This window comes from Cupressus sempervirens, chromosome 1, assembly GCF_028749045.1.
Source record: "Cupressus sempervirens isolate cs-2001-9-10 chromosome 1, ASM2874904v1, whole genome shotgun sequence".
NCBI lineage: Eukaryota > Viridiplantae > Streptophyta > Pinopsida > Cupressales > Cupressaceae > Cupressus > Cupressus sempervirens.
Window position 1 is genome coordinate 552,892,218 of NC_143118.1, and position 12,735 is coordinate 552,904,952.

At 35.6% G+C, this 12,735-nt stretch overlaps 2 protein-coding genes across 4 annotated transcripts in view; one reads left to right on the forward strand and one right to left on the reverse strand.

The window, feature by feature from the left end:
* Positions 1 to 12,735, reverse strand: part of LOC149578640 (NOL1/NOP2/sun family protein) — a 193,613-nt gene that overhangs the window by 48,271 nt on the left and 132,607 nt on the right. The gene's annotated exons all lie outside the window — the stretch shown is intronic.
* On the forward strand, positions 483 to 2,179 carry LOC149578641 (uncharacterized). The gene is made up of 4 exons (XM_089802765.1): positions 483 to 559; positions 675 to 827; positions 969 to 1,369; positions 1,512 to 2,179. Exons 1-4 carry the CDS (start codon positions 496 to 498, stop codon positions 1,683 to 1,685), a joined length of 792 nt encoding a protein of 263 aa, XP_089658891.1. The 5' UTR covers positions 483 to 495; the 3' UTR covers positions 1,686 to 2,179.

The window sequence follows — 12,735 nt, forward strand, 5'->3', positions numbered from 1 at the left end:
CCAACACCAACCTATTGCGGCCTAGAGTGCGAAAAAACAGAATGGATAGTTACTTTGTGCCCCGCACTACTCCTGGCTCCCAACCCACGCTTGAGGGCATGGGTTTGAACAAGGAGATTCATGATGCTGCCAGAAAAGAGATTTGCAAATTCTGGTACTTTTGCAACATTCCATTTATTGCAGCCAGGTAATTGATTTATTTTTCTTTGTTATCTTCAAAGTTAAAGTTAAAAGTAAAAGTAAAACTTTAATTATATCTACTTGTTTTATGATTTTAGTTTTTGACATCTAAATTTCTAATCAATATCATTATCTATTTGTGACAAGACTCCTTATTGGCAGAACATGATAGATGCAGTTACCATTTGTGGTCTGGGGTTTAAAGCCCCAACTGAGGCTGAGTTGAGTGGATACCTCCTGGAGAAAATGGTTGAGGATATGAGGCATGAGCTTGAGGACAACCGAAAGGAGTGGATCGAAAAGGGTTGCACCATCATGACTAATGGTTGGACAGATAGGAGGGGAAGAACACTCCTCAATTTTCTTGTATCCTGTGGAGGTGATTGATCATTCTACTTTCCTACATACATAATTTTGAATCGTGATTGACTATTTCAAATTTTGATTTGTTGATTGCTAATAGTAATTATAATTCGTTGTTTTGTTACTTGTAGGATATACCATGTTCCTCAAATCCATTGATGCTTCTGCTCATGTAAAAAATGCCACATACTTATGTGAGGTTATTGAGGAAGTTATAGCAGAGGTGGGGGAACAACATGTGGTGCAAGTGGTGACGGATAATGCAGCAAGTTATGTTGCTGCAGGTAAACTTTTAACTTTTTAAGTTTTGAAACTAAATTTATTTGAATTTTGAACTTTTTCTAATTCTAACTTAGAATTTCTAAGTTTCCTAAGTTCTAACATATTTGAAATTTGAATTTCTAATTATCTTAAAATTGTTGTAGGCAAACTTTTGATGGAGAGGCACCCCACCATATTTTGGTCCCCTTATGCAGCACACTGCCTTGACCTCATGTTGAAGGAAATTGACAAACTTGAGTGGGTCAAGTCATGTGTGGAAAGGGCAAAAAACATATGCAAGTTTATTTATAATCATTCATTTGTCCTTAGCACAATGAGGAAGTACACAGGAGACAAAGAGTTAGCTCATCCAGGGATCACGAGGTTTGCCTCGAATTTCATCACCTTGCAGTCCTTGTTGACATCAAGGGATGATTTGAGGAGCATGTTTGTTGGGCGGGAGTGGATTTCATCTTCCTATGCTACGACCATTGCAGGGATAGATGTGGTGGATTGCATATTTGATGATGATGGTTTTTGGAAACCTGCTAGAGAAATCCTTAAGGTAATTTTATTGCAATTTAACATTTAATATTTTACAGTTTACTATGCTAATTGTTTAATGATTTAGTTTTACCTTAAGTTATATTATTGAATTATTCTATGTTTAAGTTTTGACTCAAATTTTTGTTTTACTTTATATGTAGGCCACTGAGCCCCTTGTATCTCTCCTACGAACTGCTGATGGGGAGAAGCCCTCTATGGGCTACATATATGAGGGCATGGATAGGGCCAAGGAGGCCATTAGAGCTCAGTATGCAGGAGTGCAGGAGAAGTATGCCCCTATTTGGGACATCATTAATAGGAGATGGCAGAATTAGCTCCACAGACCCATCCATGCAACAGCTTACTTTTTGAATTCGGCATTTTGTTTCCGTCCTAACTTCAAGGCGGATGAGGAGGTTCTCACCGGATTATATACAGTGATCCAGAGGTTGAGTACTGATGAGAATAGCAGTGTTGCAATTATTGAGCTTGATAAGTTCAATAATAAAGAAGGGCCACTTTTCTCTAGCAGGGTAGCCATAGATGCTCGGGAAACAATACAGCCAGGTAAAAATTAAATAATATATTCAATGTTCATGAATCTAGATTCTAAACTTAAAGTTGATTATGTAATTTTAGAGTTAACTTGTAATTTGTAATTTGTAAATGAGACTAATTATTTTTATTTTCCCTTATTTCAGATAGATGGTGGCAAATGTTTGGGGCCACAACCCCAAAACTTCAAAAAATTGCCATTCGTATTCTGAGTCAGCCAAGCAGCGCTTCTGGATGTGAGCGCAGTTGGTCCATGTTCGAGCACATCCACTTGAAGAGGAGAAACAAGTTGACAGTGCAGAGGTTGAATGATCTTGTCTTCGTTCATTACAACCTCCGTCTTAGGATTAGACAGATTTTGGGCACTGACTCCTCTCCGATCATTCTGGAGGAGATTGATCCAGAATCAGAGTGGCTCACAGAGGTTGTAGATCCAGTCTTCACTGAGGAAGACTGTGCGTGGATTGACCAGGTGGATATAGAGGCTGAGGTAGCTAGAGCATGTTCTTCAGGCATTGGTAGACGCACACGTGCACGCACAAACACAGGCCCTAGCGACGTTCGTGAGCCCATCTTATATGCGGGAGATATGGCTCGACAGTCCTCTAGGACCTACATTAGACACCTTGCTACTAGGCAGACTGGATACTCAGAGGCTGAGGTTGAGGCTGTAGCCGAGCTTGAGGATGATGTTGAGGATGATGATGACTATGAGCCTGAGGCTTGAGCTGGAGCCTTGTTTTTATATTTTGTTTACAGATATTGATATTGAATCATTGATAGACATATGTTTCAAACTTTCATGGATCTTCATCTTAGATTCTTACATACATTTATGATTTGATGTCTTATGGATCATCTTACATACATTCTATGATTTAAATCATTATGATCATTTGATTTCTATTTACTTCAGCTAGCCTACAATTTACATTTTAGATAACATAGTTACGTATGTGATGGATTTTATGTTCCATGTTTATGTATGTTAAGTTTTAACTTCTATTTGATGATGTTATAGTGTGCTTAAGTTATATTCAATAAAGGGTGCATGAAATAAGTTTTAAATTGTTAAAATCTTTAAATTTAAAGGGTTTTTTCAAATTTGCCGATTCATCGCCGATTCACGATTCGATTTGGCCTTGCTGATTCCGATCCGATTCCGATTCACGTTTCTTTGATCAAAACCCAACAAGATTTTTGAGGTGAAAAATCAATCAAACCTAACATGATTTTTTAGGTCAAAAATCAATCAAAACCCAACATGATTTTTGAGGTGAAAAATCAATCAAAACCTTATATGATTTTTTAGGTGAAAAATCAATCATAACCTAACATGATTTTTTAGGTGAAAAACCAATCAAAACCTAACATGATTTTTAAGGTGAAAAATAATCAAAAATCAACATGACTTCTTAGGTGAAAAATCAATCAAAATCTAACAATACAAAGTTCCATATTTTAGGAAATATAGTAAAACTCAACAGATAATTTTTGAGGAAAAAATTACGAACCAACAAAAGAATCCCGCACAACTTTGCGAATTACAGAATCAGAAATTTTTAAGGGAAAATTTATAATAACCCATAAGAATTATTTTTTAGAGAAAAAAATATGAAAACCCATCAAAACATTTTTTTTGAGAGAAAACAATTCTTAAAACCCTCCAAAATTTTTAAGGAAGGTAAAACACGAGACTTTGCATGGTAAAGCAACACATGTAAACAACACGCAAGTACATGCAACAAACATGCAAGTACATGCAACCTTTAAAAATTAGAGACCCATAATAGAGCTCAAAAAACCCAAAAAGAATATCTTGTCGGTTTCTAAATTAGCTGCCTCAAAAATCGAGGCACAAAATCGGGGCACCCAAAAAAAATAGACGACAACCCAGTTGAGATCTCCAAAAACACACAAGGAATCAAAAGTCAGTAGATTTCAATCTCTCAGAACAAAAACCCTAGTCAGATTATAGAGAGAATTGGAAGCAAATATGCATGTAAATAATTTCGAAAATAAAAGACATAATTTCAACCAAGAAATTGTAATGATTTTCAACAAATTTTAGAATATTGACTTTGATACCATATTACGAAGTAATTGGAAAATATTTACTTGTTATTAACAGTGATCAAGAGATCAATTTATGCAAAAGGCTGAACAAGGTTTCCTTAAGAAACAATCCTAATGAATAGAAACATTCTATTTTAGAAACATAAAACTAAATATTATAAACATTCTAATATTTATAGAAGATTACAATAGATACACATTAGATACTAAATAGAGATAATAGGAGCTATCTACTATTGTAATACCCTCCCTTAATGGTTAATCTATCCAGAGGACAAAGCTGTCAAAAAGCATAAAAAGCAGATTCTGTCTGCTCAAGGGGCTTCGCACTGTTTGTTGTGGACTGTGAACCAGATTGCTTAGATAGGGCAGCTAAGCACTTCCAACATTCAACCTTCATGTGCCCAAACTTGTGGCAATAGTTGCATTGAATGTTTTTCTTCGAGGAGCCTTTTGAATCTGGAACAAAGGATGTCTACTGATGGTACTTTGTATAATGCTCCAAAACTTCTTTGCAGATGAGCATAATGCTCTAAAACAAACTGCAAAAAGTCATGATTTTTAGAAGAAAATTGAAAGAACTGAACACAATTTTTGGGGTGAAAAATCAATCAAAATGCAACATGATTTTTGACGTGAAAAATCAATCAAAACCCAACATGATTTTTAAGGTGAAAAATCAATCAAAACCCAACAAGATTTTTGAAGGGAAAAATCAATCAAAACTTGACATGATTTTTTAGGTGAAAAATCAATCAAAACCCAACATGACTTTTAAGATGAAAAATCAATCAAAACCTGACATGATTTTTGAGATGAAAAATCAATCAAAACCCAACATGATTTTTGAGGTGAAAAACCAATCAAAACTCGACATGAATTTTTAGGTGAAAAATTAATCAAAACCCAACATGATTTTTGAGGTGACAAATTAATCAAAACCTGAGATGATTTTTAAGGTGAAAAATCAATCAAAACTCAACATAATTTTTGAGGTGAAAAATCAATCAAAACCTGACATAATTTTTTAGGTGAAAAATCAATCAAAACCCAACATGATTTTTGAGGTGAAAAATCAATCTAAATCCAACAATACAAAGCTTTGATTTTTAGGAAAAACAGTAAAACCTAACAGATAATTTTAGGAAAAAATTACAAACCCACAAAAGAATCCCACACAACTTTGAGAATTACAGAATCATAAATTTTTAAGCGAAATTTATAGAAACCCATAAGAATTTTCTTTTAGGGAAAAAAAAATAAAAAACCCATTAGAAATTGTTTTTTGAGGTTAAAAATTATAAAAACCCACCAAAATTTTTAAGGGAGGCAAAACACAAGATTTTGTATGATAAAAAAGCACATGCAACTACATGCAACAAACATGCAACCTTCAAAAAGTAGAGACCCAAAAGAGAGCTCGAAAAACCCAAAAAGAATATGTTGTCAGTTTCTAGATTGACTACCTCAAAAATCGAGGCACCCAGAAAATATAGATGACAACCCAATAGAGATCTCTAAAGACCCATCAAGAATCAGAAGTCGACCGATTCAGATATCTTAGAACAGAAACCTTAGTTGGATTATAGAGAGAGTTGGAAGCAAATATGCATGTAAATAATTTTGAAAATAAAAGGCAAACACTTTCAACCAAGAAATTATAATTATTTTTGAAAAAATTTAGAATATTGGCTATGATAACATATTACAAAGCAATTGGAAAATATTTGCTTGTTATTAACAGTGATCAATTTATACTAGAGGTTGAACGATGTTTCCTTAAGAAACAATTGTAAAGAATAGAAATATTCTATTCGAGAAACAAAAACTAAATATTAGAAATATTCTAATATTTACAAAAGATTACAATAGATAACCATTAGATACTAAACAGAAATAATAGAAACTATCTATTATCGTAATACCCTCCCTTAATGGTTAATCCATCCAGAGCACGAAGCTGTAAAAAAGTGTAAAAGGCAGATTTTGTCTGCTCAAGGGGCTCTGTATTGTTCACTATGGGCTGCGAACCAGATTACTTAAATAGGGCAGCTAAGAGCTTCCGACATTCAACCTTCATGTGCCCAAACTTGTGGCAATAGTTACATTGAATGTTTTTCTTCCACGAGTCTTTTGAATCTAGAGTAGAGGATGTCTGCTGATAAGATTGCTAATGGTACTTTCGATAATGCTCCAAAACCTTGCAGATGAGCATAATGCTTCAAAATAAACCGCAAAAAGCCATGAATTTTAGGAGAAATTCGAAAGAACCGAACACAAATTTTGGGGTGAAAAATCAATCAAAACGCAACATGATTTTTGAAGTGAAAAATCAATCAAAACCCAACATGATTTTTGAGGTGAAAAATCAATCAAAACTTGATATGATTTTTAGGTGAAAAATCAATCAAAACTCAACATGATTTTTGAGGTGAAAAATCAATCAAAACTTGACATAATATTTGAGGTGAAAAATGAATCAAAACTTGACATGATTTTTGAGGTGAAAAATCAATCAAAACCCAACATGATTTTTGAGGTGAAAAAACAATCAAAACTTGATATGATTTTTGAGGTGAGAATCAATCAAAACCCAACATGATTTTTTAGGTGAAAAATCAATCAAAACCCAACAATACAAAACTTTATTTTTTAGGAAAAATGGTAAAACACAATAGATAATTTTTGAGAAAAAAATTACAAACCCACAAAGCAATCCCACACAACTTTGCAGATTATAGAATCAAAAAAATTTGAGGGAAAATTTATAGAAACCCATCAGAATTTTTTTTTAGGGAAAAAAATATGAAAACCCATCAAAAATTGTTTTTTGAGGGAAAAATTTATGAAAACCCACTAGAATTTTTAAGGGAGGCAAAATACGAGACTTTGCATGGTAAAGAAACACATGCAGATAACACGCAAGTACATGCAACAAACATGCAAGTACATGCAACCTTCAAAAAGTAGACCGAGAAGAGAGCTTAAAAAACTCAAAAAGAATATGTTGTCAGTTTTTTGGTTTGACTGGCTCAAAAATCGAAGCACCCAAAAAAACAAATGACAACTCAATTGAGATCTCCAAAAACCCACAAAGAATAAGAAGTCGGTCGATTTAGATATCTCAAAATAGAAACCCTAGTCGGATTATAGAGAGAGTTGGAAGCAAATATGCATGTAAATAATTTCAAAAAATAAAAGGCAAATAATTTCAACCAAGAAATTATAATTATTTTTGAGAAAAATTAAAATATTGGCTCTGATACCATATTACTAAGTAATTGGAATATTTGTTTATTATTAACAGTGATCAAGAGATCAATTTATACAAGAGACTGAACAATGTTTTTTTAAGAAACAATCGTAAAGAATAGAAACATTCTATTTTAGAAACAAAAAACTAAATATTAGAAACATTCTAATATTTACAAAATATTACAATAGATAACCATTAGATACTAAACATAGATAATAGAAACTATCTATTATCATAATACCCTCCCTTAATGGTTAATCTATCTAGAGCACGAAGCTATCAAAAAGCATAAAAGGCAGATTCTGTTTGCTCAAGGGGCTTTGCACTATTCTGTAATGTTTCGTTCTAGATGTATGCCAAAATAACGATAGCTACTAGTAGTCGTACGGTTGTTTCTAAAGGTTGTACGGTTTCTTCTTGGAGGCCATACGATTTCTACTTGGAGGCCGTATGGTTGCTTCTGGAGGCCGTATGGTTTCTACTTGGCAGTTGTACGGTTTCTTCTGAAGGCCATACATTTGCTTCTCGGATGTCGTACGGTATGTTTTGTTATGCTACGGGGTATGCAGGAGCCACACAATGAATGTAGAATGAGTTACAACAAGATGCCAGAACATGTATTTGCCAAACAATTAATGCCAGAGCAATGGAACCCAAAGATATATAACTATATATATAAATGAATCTATAACAAAGATGGTGCGCGGATTTGCTAGATCCGAGCAAGTAATGTAGAATGGAATAGGGTGAGGGTTGAAGCCCACTGAAACTGGAAAGCCAAATAGGGAAATTTTTCACCTCCAAATTGGTGAACAACAGAGAACTCCAATTGGAATTCGCAGTACAGAGAAAATAATCCAAAATTGCATACCTACAACTACCTATATGTCGTGCTTAAATACCCATTGGGAAAACCTTCTGAAGTTGTACAAAGATAGCCAACGGCCATACTTACCTATGAAAATAATTAAATTAAAAAATGGTCAAAGATATATTAAATCAATCGGCACATTAACAAGGTTTAATTAAATACATTTATTTTATGACCGAGACATTACAATCCTCCCATCCCAAAATTTGCTTGTCCTCAAGCAAATGCAAATCCGATTGTAAGTAACCTTCTGTAATCAGCTTCTTTAGTTCCGAGTCAGGTACCAAGTAGATCTTCCCGCCGAAGTAAATGATGTCATCAATAACTTCGTATCTTTCATTGTGTACATAGTCATCCATCAACTCACATGCAAAGGTGTTCTTGGAGTACTTGACCAATAGAAGGGCCCGCCAATTATCCAAGGAATGGAGTAAGGTGTTGACTATCTTGTTTTTACTTGCAGCATCTGGGACTAAATCCTGTTTAAAAATGGCCTCCATCTTCTTAATTGTGACTTCCCTCAATCCTTTATTTGACATTCCTCGTAGCAGCACCTTCTTGCCATCCGTCTCGAATGAAAAGTCCATCCTTTTAAAACTTCGGGTGTACTGGTCAAGAGTTTCCAACCACTGGATGCCCAAAATGATATCGATATCAACCAAATCTATGACAAAGAAATCATCTATCATGGTAAAGTTTCCCATGAAAATTTGTAGCCGTGGGATCACATGAGTGCAAGGTAACAAGGTTCCTCCTACAACCTTAACCTCAAATCCTCCATGCTCCACTGCACGCAAGCCTTTACTAGTGATCAAAGATGAATTGATGAAATTGAGTGTAGCGCCACTATCAATCATGATTGGGACTCGTTTTCCGTGAAGTGTGCCACAAACCCTGAAGATACCACTTTCAGTCGCTGTAGTGAGGGTAGCAATGGAACCCCCTTTTTGTATTAGGGCATTTATTCTCTCCTGCTGGGTAATTTCTTCATCAGTTGCTGCAGGTATTTGTCCTTTGTTGTCATCAAGCATCACCTCAATGTAATGAATCTTTCCCTTTCCAAGGCAGTAATAACCAAGTCCCCATGCTTCTTTGCACATGAAACAGAGCTTTTCCTTTGGAGCTCTTGCTGAGAATCTTCATCAAACTGAGGTTTCTTATGAACTGGTTCCTTGTCCTTGTCTTCTTGTGGGGATGGTATTGGTGAAGCTGTGTGAGTTTTGGAAGATGTGGCCATGTCACACACCTTCTTAATAGCTTCGTTGAGTGCACATGGGTTAAACACTTTGATCTAGCCTCTCAAAGGCTCTCTTAGCCCATCCATGAATAAAACAATTCGATGTCTTTCAGAGATGTTTGTGACTAATACTAACAACCTTTGGAACTTAGTGATGTAGTTGTCTACCATGCCCATTTGTTTTAGCTGAGCTAGATTTTTGAAGTTTAGCTCAGGATCCTTCCCATCAAAATGGTCAATGAGTCTCTCAGTAAACTTGGCATAAGAGGTTATTTGGTCATGTCCGAGAATGACCAAACCATGATGCCACCACTCATGCGCCACTCCTTCGAGATGAAGTGCTGCAAATTTGATTGCTTCCTCTTCGGGCATTGGATTGAGTTGGAAATATGTATCTGCCTTCAGAACCCATTACTGTGCGGTAATGGCTCCAGATCCATCAAACGGTGATAAGTTTAACTTTTCGATCTTTCTCCTGAGATCATCATTAAAATAACCACGATTTCCCTTGCTAGAATATCTCATTCTTAGATCAACATAGTCTCTGTAAGATATATCACCTTCCATATTTGTGTTCCACCAATCTTCCCAAAGTTTTTCTTGCATTTCTTGAAAAGTGGGCTCTCTTTCTTTGCGTGGTGCTTCTGTCCTTGGAAGGAAGATGGGTATCAAGGGTTGAGAGCAAGAGGGTTGAAAGTTTTCTCTTCTAGAAACCGAATCGTTGCTATGCCCATTTTGTTCTCATGTTGTCTTTCCCTCAAATAATTTCTCTAATGTTTCCTGCATCAGCCTTTAGATTTTATTGATTTGTATTTGGTTTCTGTTGAGCTCTCTTAAAAGATTCATGAGTTCTGCCATAGGATCCTAATGATTTGTCACTCTATCAATAGGGTTATTTTGTCTTCTCCTTCGAGTATGAACTTGCACTTACTTCCACAGGCTAGCAGAATCAAAAGCTCTGATACCATTGTAATGTTTCATTCTAGGTGTACGCCAGAATAACGGTAGCTACTAGTAGTCGTACGGTTGCTTCTGGAGGCTGTACGATTTCTACTTGGAAGCCATACAGTTACTTTTGGAGGTTATATGTTTGCTTCTTGGAGGTCGTACGGTATGTTATGTTACGCCATGGGGTATATAGGAGCCACATGGTGAATGCAGAATGAGTTACGAAAGATGCCAGAACATGTATTTGCCAAACAATTAATGCCAAAGCAATGGAACCCAAAGATATATAACTATATATATAAATGAATCTATAACAAAGATGGTGCACGGATTTGCCAGATCCGAGCAAGTAATGCAGAACAGAAATGGGTGAAAGTTGAAGCCCATCGAAACTAGAAAGCCAAATAGGGAAGGTCTTTCACTTCCAAAATGGCGAACAATAGAGAACTCTGATAGGAATTCACAGTATAGAGAAAATAATCCAAAATTGCATACCTATGACTACCTACATGCCGTACTTAAATACTCGTCGGGAAAACTTTCTGTGGGTGTACAAAGATAGCCGACAGCCATACTTATCTACGGAAACAATTAAATTAAAAATGGGTTTCAGATAAATTAAATCAATCGGCCCATTAACAAGATTTAATCAAATACATTTATTTTATGACCGGGACATTACATATTCGTTGTGGGCTGTGAACCAGATTTCTTAGATAGGGCAGCTAAGCACTTTCGACATTCAACCTTCATTGTAGTATCCCTTTCCAAATCTGATTGAAACTCGCTATAGTTGCTTTTAGAAATTTCGCTAAACACTTGTGCAACAGAGGGATATATGACTAAATTTTTATTTTAGTTTGTGATTATAGGATGACTGAAAAATGAACTTCTCTTCCACTTAGTCTACACCTAACATGAAATGCAATTCTTTTGTATTTATTTGATGCAAAATATGACATCTATTCAATGCAAATTAACACTTACAGCCAAGTGGCATTTCGTCATACAATTGGCATGCAAACATAAAAATTAGGAACAATGTAATCAATTCAAACTTCAGCTCCAAAATCTCTAAATACAGTGGAATACCAAGTCTTCTTGGCTTACAATAGATACTCAAGTATAATGCTAAATCTGATATGAAAGATCATCTACAGCAGCACCTAAATACACTTGATATACCAATGCAAACATCTAAAAATTATAAGAGGGACCTGATTATATGGAAGCGCTCGATGCTGAAGACGAAGATGCAATCAATAACTACTGAAAGGAGCTTCTTCTTAGCCCAAACTGCCCTCTCAAAGCTGGAAAATAAATCAAATTACTGTAGCGTCACTGTAGCGGTACTGTAGCATCACTGTTCACGACCACTATTCATGTCACCTTCAGTCTTACAAAAAAAAGCCATGGGACGCCAACACTGTTGCAATATGATTGAAATTTGTATCAGAATTATTCCTCAAGTCGTTTTCGCACAATTTTGGCCCTAGGCCACAAAATTTGGCACAATGAGAAGACTGAGTTATCTCCTCCAATAGCTGCAACCCTTCGGGGGGATCTTTCACCTCCTCAATTATGCTATCAATGGGAGTTTTCATTCCCAAAGACAAAGTCTGCAGAAACCTTTGGCTCCACAAGTGCACAAGCGAATATCATTATCAAAATTGGATGATCAAATGAAAGACCCATAGGGTCTATTTATTCACTTTTTAGAAACTTCCTCTAGAAGCTGCTTAACTTTCTGGAGACATCCAAAATATTATTATGAAGTCCATTGGCACTTTTTTTTAGAGAAAAGGTAACTTTATAAAAATAAAAGTGCAACTCAACTGAAAAATATAACATTTTGGCCCCATATAAAAAGCATAGTTCCAAAAATCGCCACGAAATCGCCGAAATCGCGATAAGATTCATGGCTCCCGATTTTTTTGGAATCGGAAATCGCTGGTGGCGATTTTTTCGCATGAATCACCTGAATCGCCAAAATCGGCGATTCATGGCAAAAATCGCCAAAATCGCCATCGGGTATCGCCAGAAATCGGCCGCGGCAGCAAGGATAGAAAGTTCAATTTTTAAAAAAAAACACATGTTTTATTTGCTTTCTAAGTTGACTTTCCTCTTTGTTATAACCCTAAAGAGCCTTCTATTTGCTTAGTATGAGTAGAAGAGAGGAAGAGTGAGAGAGAAGAAGAGAAAAGAGAATCCATAGGTTTCCAACCGGCAAGAAGGAAGAGCACCAAAGAGATCAGAAGTCCATTTGGGGAGGCCATAAATTGCATTGGGAGCATTAAGGAGTCAATATCAACACTCCTCAACTCATTTGCAAGAGGTAAGTGTTGGTTTTTTTTTTGCATGTTAGTGTAGTATGCATTTTTTGTTAAATTTTTTTAGTGTTCATTTGCAAATCTTGAATGTTTTTTATTTTTAGTTTTACTA